Source organism: Mastomys coucha, unplaced genomic scaffold (assembly GCF_008632895.1).
Source record: "Mastomys coucha isolate ucsf_1 unplaced genomic scaffold, UCSF_Mcou_1 pScaffold18, whole genome shotgun sequence".
Lineage (NCBI taxonomy): Eukaryota > Metazoa > Chordata > Mammalia > Rodentia > Muridae > Mastomys > Mastomys coucha.
In genome coordinates, this window is record NW_022196900.1 from 18,223,478 (window position 1) to 18,234,677 (window position 11,200).

The following is an 11,200-nucleotide window of genomic DNA, read 5'->3' on the forward strand; positions in this document are numbered from 1 at the left end:
GAATTGGGTTCTGATGATGCCAAGTAACCTTGGTTTCTGTTGCTTATGTTCTTAAGCTTGCCTCCCACTATCTGGTTATCTCTAGTGCTACCTGCCCTACCTAAATCTCACTGGGGCCCGTCCTTCCTGTGATCCTGGTTTTGTCAGAACTCTTCAGAGTAAGCTGTCTCTGTGATCCTGTGATTCCAGAATCTTGTGACCCTGAGCTTGTTAGAGCACCTGGGAGTACAGCAGCTTCCTCTGGGTGTTGTAGGACTGGCTGCAAAATTTGCAGGCAAGGTCTGCTCAGAGCATCAGCCCTGACAGACTGGAAGGAACCTGTGCCACTGGGCTGGTGAAATTCCTGCATGCCTGGGTCCTGCTAGTCCCAGTTACTCCCAGTCTTCGTTTTCTGCCAGTATATTTTTAATTGAGTAAATAAATACACAATCTATGCTAATATTTTTGCTTCCTTGAGAAAAACACCAAAGGAGTAGGGTACCCTAACCCATGAATCTGTACACTCCAAAAGACCAACTTGATTATCTGTAAGGTACACTCAGTAAAACTGACTTCAAGAAAAAGGAGGAGGAGGAAGAAAGGGGGAAGAACTGAGTGATCAGACCATCAAGCACTCCTTAAAACCCACCCTAGAAGACTGAGATGTTTCCACTGGTTATGCCACGGGGGACTGTCTTAGTTAGGGTTTACTGCTATGAATAGGCACCATGACCAACACAACTCTTATAAGTTATAACATTTAATTGGGGCTGGCTTATAGGTTCAGAGGTTCAGTCCATTACCATCAAGGTGGGAGCATGGCAGCATTCAGGCAGGCATGGTGCAGGAGGAGCTGAGAGTTCTACATTTTCATCTGAAGGCTGCTAACAGAATATTGACTTTCAGGCACCTAGGTCGAGGGTTTTAAGCTCACGCCCACAGTAGCATGCCTACTCCAACTGGGCCACACCTACTCCAACAGGGCCATGCTCTCTAATAATGCTACTCCCTAGGCCCAGCATATACAAACCATCCTATGGATTTTATGATGAACAGTGGCTATGGGCCTGGGGAGCCAGAAGCCAGAATGCTAAAGCTTGTAACATGGCATGGACCAAGCTATGATCCATGGCTGTCTTTCGGTATTCATTTTTCTCCTTTTGTAGGACTTCAAGCTCCTAACTTTGTTGTATTCTTGACTGTGGTGAATGACATCTGCTTTGTCCAGTCTCTCTGGAAACTTTCTTGGGACACCATATGACTACACTGTGGACAAAGACTTGAGTGGAGGATCCCGAGAGCCTTCCTGAGAGATGACTGGCACCACAGGTCTTTGATCTTTCTTTGCTCCTTTCCCCTTCATGAGGGCTGAAGCATAGATAAGAAGGCTGGAGCTGGGAAAGCTGAAAAGAAATGATTTTAGTAAGGAATCCTACATGGGACAAAATTTTGGAGAATCCAGGGTCTTTCAGCTTTTTGAAGACATTTGGTCAGTTAGACCGGGGCTTATGATCTCTGACCAGGGCTTATGATCTCTGAGTTTTTTTTTTTCTTTTGAGACAGGGTTTCTCTGTATAGCCCTGGCTGTCCTGGAACTCTCTCTGTAGACCAGGCTGGCCTCGAACTCAGACATCCACCTGCCTCTGCCTCCCAAGTGCTGGGATTAAAGGCGTGAGCCACCACTGCCCTGCGATCTCTGAGTTTTTAAGAGTAGGTCAGGGCTAGAGGAGATGGCTCAGTTGGTAAAGTACTTGCAGTGTAAGCATGATTTCCAGCACCCATGTAAAGAAAGCTGACCAAGTAGCAATGACTTCTTTTCTTTCCTTTTTTCATTCATTCTTTCTTTCTTTTTAAAATGTCTATCTATCTATCTATCTATCTATCTATCTATCTATCTATTATCTGTTTATGTATTTTACATTCCAGTTTCACCTTCCTCCTCTCCTGGTAGACCCTCTCTGCTCTCCTCTCTTCTGCCCTCTCCCTCACCTCCCCTGCTCCATCCACTCCTCCTCTGCCTCTCCTTAGAAAGGAACAGGCCTCCCATGGATATCAACCAGCCATGACAGGTCAAGTTACAGTAAGACTAAACATCTCCTCTCCTATTAAGGTTGGATGAGGCAACTCAGCAGGAGGAAAGGGTCCCCAAAGCAGGCAACAGAGCCAGAGGTAGCCTCTGCTCCCACAGTTAGGAGTCCCACAAAAAGACCAAGCTACATAACTGTAACATGATAGCACTGATTTGTAATCTCAGTGCTGGGTGAGCAGAGACAGGCAGATTTTTGTTGACCTCTGGCCAACCAGTTGCACTAATCAGTGAGCTTCTGGTCCAGGGGGATCCTGTCTCAAAATTTATTCATAATTAAAAAAAATATGGAGTTTACCTGAGGAAAACACCCAGTATCAACTTCTGGCTTCTACAAGCATGTGGGCACACACACACTTCCCCCAATCTCTTCAGGGTAGAAGACCAATTTAAACCTCATCAGTGTGCAAACTTGCCCTTAATCCATGACAGGGAGGAGAGAGAAGTGGTTGGTGTCCAGCTGATGAGTATGAAAACATTGACAGGGAAGGGTCCAGGGAGGATGACAACAGAAGAGGCATCAGGGGCTAAAGGCTCTGATGATTTTCAAACTGACACCACAGTCTACATGGCTCTGAGGAGACAGGAACATATGTGTGTGGACAGGCAGCTCCACGAACAGTCACTGGTCCTGACTTTCTGGCTCACTCCCTAGAGAGGGAAGGCAGGAGTCTCCATTGCAATTATACCTCAACTCTGTTTTCTTTGTCTTGATGATGGGTGGGGCACTTCCCTGCCCTCCCGCAGTCCTCGCCTTATGCTGGATCCTGCTGACTGCCTGTCTGTATCCACAGCCCTTTCCAGTCTGGTAGGAAGTCCTTTCTTCAGCATCTGGCCAAGTAGAGCACTCAACTTTGTTTGTTTGTTTGTTTTTGAGACAGTCTGACCTTATTTTGTAGCTCAGGCTAACCTTGAAAATGTGCTGCTCTTTCTCCTCTGCCTACACAGTCGGTACAGAGGTGAATTTTGGGTTATTCATAGAGTTCTGCAAACATCACAAGTTACTTTGAAATCATCAGACACTGCATATTCTGATTAAAAAAAATTATTATGGGACAAGTCAGGAGTGGTGGCTTTAATTAAAGGCACACCTTTAATCCCAACCCTGGGGAGGGAGAGGAAGGTGGATCTCTGAGAGATCAAAGCCAGCCTGGTCTACAAAGAGAGTTCCAGGACAACTAAGGCTGTTACACAGGTTTCTGTCTCGAGAAACAAGCAAAGAAACAAACATTATTGTGTGTGTGTGTATTTTGAGTATGTATTTGTGAGTAGATGGGTGTGACAGGACATGTGGAAGTCAGAGGACGATTTTATGGAATTGCTTCTTTCTTTCCACCTTGATAGCACTCAGTCCTCCAGGCTTACATGGCAAGCACCTTTACCCACTGAACCATCTCTCTGACATTATTTATTTATTTATTTATTTTAATAACATTTTCAGCCATGCAGGGGTCCTCCCTCCCCCATGCATTTTTTCTCTTTTAGCCTGGAGCTAGGCTACTGCAAGGATTGATGGTTTTGCCTAGGTTGCACCCAACAGCCCTCCTCGTAGATGGACCAGGCAATACATGGAGGCGCTGAAGGTTGCCCCACCTACTGATCATTGCAGTGGGTGAGGGGCCTGTTAGTAGAGCTCTTCGAGTGGGCATAGGCAGAGAATTCATGCTTGTGGGTGACGGGGGTTGTATGGACTTATTATCACAGGGTGGGGCTGAAGTAACTTGGAAAATCATATCCAATATAACAGTGGTTCAAGAAAACAGACCAGGGACATCTGAAGAATATCTTCCTGGTAGTCAGGAAATCGGAGAACATGGAGTGACACTGAGAAGGGCGTGGGGTCGCCTGAGTGGAAACACTGCATGAACTTGCCGCAGCGCAGCTGGAGTTTCTCTGGTACCTCCCGCAGATGCCGGCTGCGCTGGCACAATGGCGTCTCGTCTCACAGTCTCAGACAAACCCCACTGGTTGCAAGGCTTGCTATTTTGCAGAGGCCAGAGCCTCCTGCAACTTCTAGGTGGCGACAGCTGCCACCTTGCCTAGGACTCCATCGTTTCCCTACGGACCTTAGGCTGTGCTACCCGCCGCCACCGCCCCTCGCCCCCTCCCACGCTTCTCTCGGAGCTCCGCCCGGCGCCGCCGTGGGTCCCAGGGGAGTCGCGGGCGCACCTGGAGCCTCAGGAGCTTGGGGGACTAGGGCGCGAGGTGGCCGCCTCGCCCGGCGCACAGCTGGTGGCGCGCTCCCTCTAGGATCCTCTTAAGTAAAGAGGCTCGGTCTAGCGCCCAGCGAATAACGTTATCCAATTGCTTCCCGTTTTATTTGCAGGCTGGGAGCTGCGAGCGTTTTCTTGCCAGTGCTCCAGGGGAGGAGGGAAGCGGGCGGGGACCGGGGGACCGCTTGGCTCCTCCACCTAGCGTGTGGCCAGAGCGCCCCGGCCCTGGCAGAGGCCAGCAGCGCCTGGAGCCCCGCAGCAGCGCGCCGGGCTGCCCGGAGCCCCGCGATGGAGTGAGTATCCCCGCGCCGTGCGCCGCTCGCTGCAGCTCTGGGCATGTTGCCATGGTGACCGATCCCCGCTCATCTCGGTCCAGCCTGGGTGTTTAATTTCAGTCCAGTGTGTTCGTTTCGGTGTTTCTATAGCAGTCGCTGCGGAGCCGGTATTGGGCAGTCTTGAGTCGCGGGGACTTGTGCCACTGCCTTGGGGTACATGGTGGGTCAGGTTGCTAAGGAGCCAGACCTGTTCCAAGCTTCTCTGGGTCTTTGCCCCGACCTTGCTCTTCTTGGGGAGTTGGCCTCAATAGCCATTACTTCCGATTCCAACCATGTCAGCATTATTGGACTGCAGTTAAGAGGTGTCTGTGTGTGTGTGTGTGTGTGTGTGTGTGTGTGTAGGGGGTGTCACTGCGGATTTGAAGCAGATGTGGTTCGATACGAATGGTGTGAGGAAGGATGATGAACTGTGGGAGATATGAGCCAGAACTGGCTACTAGACGCCACCAGAGGACCCAAAATAATTGATTTGCTCTTGGGGTAATTGGAGAAATGAGACAGAAATGTCCTAGCGGCAGTCCGAGGTTCAATGACAACGTTGGGCATCGCCCGCATTGCATGCAGGGTGGGGAAAAGATGGCATGGAGACAAGAGAGGCAGAAACCAGAAAAAGACACAATGAGGGCTCCGGGTGTGGACCTAGACTTAGGTTGCTCGGCTCTCTGTCTTAGCGTGTCTCCGCGTCCCTGGTCACTCTCCCAGGCTGATACTGCAGCAAGGTTCCTGTGACAGGCGTCAGCCAGCCGCTCCGGGAAAGCCAGCAATTACACCTTTGCCCACTTGGTCAGTCTCTTCCCACGGACTCCGAGGCCGTATGAAATAATATTTCAGGCTGGAGATATTATCATGTTTTCAGATCCTAAGGTCTCTCCATGCCAACCCCCCAAACTCGAGATTCAGCTTTTATTTTCTGCATAGCCAATTGTATAGATGCAATCTAATCCTCAGCCAGCGGGAAGGAGTGAGAGGTGATGTGGCCTGTTAGGAGTGAGCTGGGGCTTGTAGAGAATAGTCCTTGGCTGGCAACAGCATTTGTTGATTTCCCTAGCCAGTGTAAGTTTAAGGCCCGTGAGCCTCAGTTTCCCCAATTGCACAACAGGAAAGATAGTCCTTATTAGTTAGTGTTCCTGAGAGGGTCGGATAATGTTTGCTTCTCCTTTGAAGGGCTTTGTAAATCATGAGAACAAATAGAGGAGTTAGAGGTTAAAAGCTGGCCTCCAGAGTCGAGTTGTCTGGGACTGAGTCCTTTGACACACTGCTGAATAACGGCAGTCTTTCCGGTTTCACTTTCCCACCTGGAAAACGAAATAGTAATAGCAGCTATTGTGTGCATGTTTTTTTTTTTTTTGTAAAAATTAAACAATTTTTTATACATATACATATATAAATACATGTGTTAATACATACATACACATCTTAGAACAGATCCAGGACAAAGCATGCCCAATAAGTTTCACCTAATATTTGTAAGTAGTATCTATTGTTCATTATTATTGCTGTAGTCTCCAGCTTTCTCTGTTGACAGTTTACAGGGTCTCAGGCTGGCAGAAAGCCAGCCTCCAGACAATTTTCATAATTTAAAGTATTTATTTACTTATTGTGTGTGTGTGTGTGTGCGCGTGCCACAACACATAGGCATGGAGGTCGGAGGGCAGCCTGTGAGAGCTGGCTCTCTCCCTCCGCTACGTGGATCCTCGGCAGCACATGCCTTCACCTGCTATGCTAGCTCTGCAGACCACAGATCATTTATAGAGAAACACAATGTCCTAAGGGCAACTGCCTACTGCAGTTCCCATGACGACATTGCAGAAGTGAGTATTGGGGCAAGCTCCAGCTATTCAGTACAGAAACTGGGCAGCTTGGCCTCTGGAATGCTTCTTCCCCATTGGTCACATTCTTCACTATGGATACGGCCCTTTATCAGGGATTGAATGCTGGCCCAGTTGCCTTATAGTGTTGGGTCATGGCCGCCTGTTTGTGTTGTATGGGTGAGGAACAGTGTCTATGATAGTGTGTCCATCCCAGACTTAGCATCTGGTCTCCATAACTGTGGCACAGACCCTGCAGGACTCCTCACTGTTTTCTCCCGGCCTTAGCTATGGTTGGTACCAGTGTGCCTACTTCATACCATCCTCTCCCTATAGACTCTGGTCAGCCTTGGCTTTTTCATCCCATGTGACATTCAGAAGTCGTCCTTACCTTCCCTCAGACCTGCCTAATTTCCAGTTGTCCGTCTGCCACACTTTCTTCACTTCCTTGATGCCGGTAGTTTTCCACTCCTTTCTTTCCTTCACAATACTACATTTTTCTGGGCCTAACAAACTTTCTCAGACATCAAGCCTTGCACTTGGACGGCTCCAGTCTCATCCCTCAGCTCATCCCAGGCAGTCAGGCTGCTTTGAATATGAGCGAGACAGTCTCAGTCCCTTTTACTTACTGTGACCAGCTTAGATTTGTGAAAAAACAATGTAAAGAAGGATTGCATTTGGATTATCTTCTTCATTTCATCAATGGGTATTTGTTGAGATTAGTGTTTGGACAATGAAACAGTCATGATTCTCATGGCTTGGAGTTCAAAGTCATGTAAGGGTGGATGCTAGACCAGTAAGCAGAGGAGCTATATGATGCAAGATGTAAGACATGCTGTGAGAGAAAAAAAAAAGATGCAGAGGAACTAACAGGAAGAGCATGGGGGTTGGATGGGCTAGCCAGAGAAGGTGCCTTGAGAAATGGATATTTAACATGAGAGCTAAAGGAGGAGTTGAGTTGGCCTAGTGAGGCATGGATGGAAGAGGGAACTGTGAAAGCAGCATGTGCTAAGGTCCAGAGACAGGAGTTATCTGGCTATGCTGGAAGAACTGTGTCTGGAGCTTTAACGAATGAGCAGAAGATGGTCCAGGGATAAGGTTGAAGAATGGTGTGAGTGTGAATGTGTGTTTATGTAAGTATGTGTGTGTGGTGTCAGCATGTGTTGACAAACGTGTATATGAGTGTGTGTGAGTGTGGGTTATGTTAAGGGTTTGTGTGATGTGCATGCACACGCACTCGGGTGATGGTTTCTCTTCTACTGTGATAAAAATACGCTGACCAAAATGACCTAGGTGATAAATGACTTAGGTTGGCATATAGTTTCAGCAGGGGATACAGTCTATCAAGGCAGGGAAGGCGAGAGTGCAGCCTGTCCTGCCAGGCTATAAACTCTCAAAGCCTGCCCCATCAAGGCTCCATCTAAAAGTTCCACAACCTTTCCAAACAGCACCACCACCTGGTCATCAAGTGTCCAAACACATGAGCCTGTAAGGTGCATTTCACATTCAGACCATGTCAAGGAAAAAGTAAGTACTAGATACTTCATAAGATTTCAGATTTCATCCTGAGTGTTTCAGGGGTTGCTGAAGACAATGACAAAACATAAACTCTAGAAATGATATAAAACCCCTAAACCTTTTTGCTTCTTAAGGTACTTAGATGACTTACAAATGGTCAGACCTGGAAGCTATAAGTGTCTTCCCCAGGGAAGGGGACAATCAATTTAAAAATACGGCTGATTGTGTGCCAGAGTTTGATAGTCTTCAATAAGTCAAGGTTGTCAACTAAATTAAACTATATGGGAGCAAAAGGACCTATTCATTTATTCATGAGCGTTATTGGTTTTGGTCAAATAATAGCTTCTTAATTTAGATAAGAAAAAGCTCCATAGTACCTAAGCAAAGAGGGTACCCAATCGCTGAGTTCAAAATTTCCCTGACTGTAATGTTTTTCCCTGGATGTTTAGATCCGAGAAGCTCCGCTATGGTAAGCCAGGGACAGGGGTGGTGGGGTCTGCACAGTGCCAGCACTTGGGTGCAGTGCCTTGCATGTCAGGGGTGGCAGTTCCCTGGTCATGGTTCTCAGTGTCTTGAGTGTGAGGTGGATGTGGCTTTGAGAGCGCTCTGCAGTATTCGTGCTTACTAATTTGATGCCACTCTTGAAGCTTTGCCTCACACTTCTCTGGAGCAGTCTACAAAACAGCGTGGGATCAGAAAGGCATGAAGAAATGTGATGTGGGAAATCTTCAAACTGTTGCCACCCCTGCAAACACTGAGGGTGTGGTGATGCCCATGGCAGCCTCGGGTCCAACCGACGCTCTCCATCCACCCAGTCACAGGCCTGAGAGGCTTGTCTAAAGCACTCCAAGGAGATCATAAATCAACCAGACTTTGGAGAGGCATTGTGGAAGGAGAGAATGAGACACTCTTTTGTCTAGGCTGACTGAGAACTCACTGTCCAATATGCCTGGCCTTGAACCCACAATTCTCTTGCACCCACCTCTTGAGTTCTGTAATCACAAATGGGCAACCCCACATTTGGCTTAAAGGTGGGTTTTGTGAATGAACAAATCCAGGCCCACCAAACTGTGTGTTGGTGACATAGAATCCCAAGTTCAGGACCCGAGTCCATTCTTCCCTCCCTTCATGCAGCCAGCCAGCCATGTATTTTGTGAGCTTTTGCTTAGTGTTTTCTTAGTGTTCATTGCAGTGAGAGGTGAACTGGAATAAACGGTGACAAAGCACCATTGGCCCTGCCTTCCAGGAGCTCATGGGCTAGGCTGTATGTGACGATAGATGCTGTGTAAAGTTAGAAGGCTTTGCTCTCTATTCCTGCCTCCTGTGGAATGTCCTGTGCCCAGTGCATTATGGGTATCAAACAAATTTCATAACGTGTGGGAGCTCGATGGTAGTGCTTGTACCTAGTGTGTGCAAACCCCCAAGTGTGATCCCCACTACCAAAAGGTAAGTGTGCAAGTATTTTAAAAGTTAATTTATGATTATAAACAATTAGAATGTCACAGAATCTGTGGCATACACATCTGCATTCCGTTCTTTGCTGGAAATCTTAGCCTCTGGAAGCTGTTACCATTAACAGTTTGGAGATATCCTCCCAGGTGACTTAGATGTCCACAGCAGAGTCAGGAACATGCGTTTTTGTGGGTTAATACTCCCTTCCATCCACAACAACCCTATATGTTGTTCTGCAGCTTTGATTTTGTCTTCATGTTATTCTGTGCATAGTTTGACATAGCAATTTGACAACCCACATTTACTTTGCTTGCATTTATTAGCAAGTTTGTTTTGCTTTGGGATCCTGGTTCACCGCCTCTCTTCACTGGGGATTTGTTTTGCTTCCATTTCTTCCTAGTAGATACAATGCTACAGTGGGCATCTTGGATGCTTCAAATGTGAATCTGAATATTGCTTTCTGGAAATGCAGAGTGAGTGAATGAATGTGCGTATTATAACTTTTGTCACCTACCATCGAAGTCTCCAAAAAGGCTGTGCCACTAGTCCATCTCATATTGTCACAGTGACATTAGTGAGCCTTTGTACGTTGGTATGGATGTGTATGGCATTGGCTTCCAGGGAGTATTCTTGCTAGGGGCAATGATCTTTCCTGAGCTGCTTCTTTGAGTTGAAAGATTCATTTTCAAGCAAGACTCAAAGGCAGTATCCCTATTCCTTCCATGAATGAATACATGGAATGTGTATAAAGTTTTAGAATCACAGAGCTATGGACGTAGCTCAGTTGGCTGAGCCCTTGGCTAGCATGCAGGAGCTGTGTTAGATCCCTAGGATGGCATAAACTTGGCATGGTGCAGGCATGCTGCTACACATCTGTGCTCCTAGCACTCGGCAGGTTGAGGCAAGAAGTTAAGAAGTTTAAATTCATCTTTGGCTATATTGAGAGTTCGAGGTTAACCTGGGCTACATGAGACCCTGTCTAAAACAACTAGATTCATGTCTTTCCCTTTCATAATTCTATTACATATTATTTTTTTGGTGTTCAGACATAAATCACTGCTGTGGCAAAGTCTGAGATTACCCTGATTAATTCATCTTTGTGGGTGGCTTGTCTCCTACCCTCCCATCCTCTTGTAAGCTTTTTATGCTGGTAAAATTACTTTTAAGCATTGAAAACTTTAAAACTTCTCTGTTGTACTTGTCAATTCAAAGTTACTATGTTAGGTTTTCCTGGAAAATAGTGACTCCTTTTATTTGAAGATTCATTTTTCCATTTGTGTATTCATTTCTTTCCTTGTTTTGGTTTTTGGAGACAGATCTCACTATGTAACCTAGGCTTGCCTTATACTGTGGTTTTGCCCAAACTGCCCCAAATTCATGATCCTCTCACCTTAGCTCCCTGAGTGTTGGCATTGTATCTGTGTGACATCATTCTTGGAGATAATTTTTATGCCTTCCAACATATAAGCATCTGCTTACTCTTTTTTTTAAAGGACAACTCATTGATGTAATCATAAACCTATTGTAATCATAAACCATTATTGTGGCAGTCTGAATAGGAATGGTCCTCATAGACTCTGTAGAGGAATTTTAATCCAGCAACATTACTATTCTGGCAAGGGATCATAGCCAAAGACCTTCTAGGTCTGAGTGATCAGGCTGGAATGACATACTTCTTTTTTTGTTTTTTGTTTTTTGCTGTTGTTGTTTTTTGTTTTTTTTTGTTTTTTGTTTTGTTTTGTTTTTGAGACAGAGTTTCTCTGTGTAGCTCTGGCTGTCCTGGAACTCACTCTGTAGACCAGGCTGGCC

General features: G+C 46.5%; 1 protein-coding gene across 1 annotated transcript in view; it reads left to right on the forward strand.

The window, feature by feature from the left end:
* The first annotated feature begins 4,480 nt into the window (after positions 1 to 4,480).
* Positions 4,481 to 11,200, forward strand: part of Palm2akap2 (PALM2 and AKAP2 fusion) — a 469,586-nt gene continuing 462,866 nt past the window's right edge. Inside the window, exon 1 of the mRNA XM_031377474.1 lies at positions 4,481 to 4,571. Coding sequence (XP_031233334.1) covers positions 4,567 to 4,571 — 5 coding nt within the window. The 5' untranslated portion in view covers positions 4,481 to 4,566. The remainder of the gene's footprint in view (positions 4,572 to 11,200) is intronic.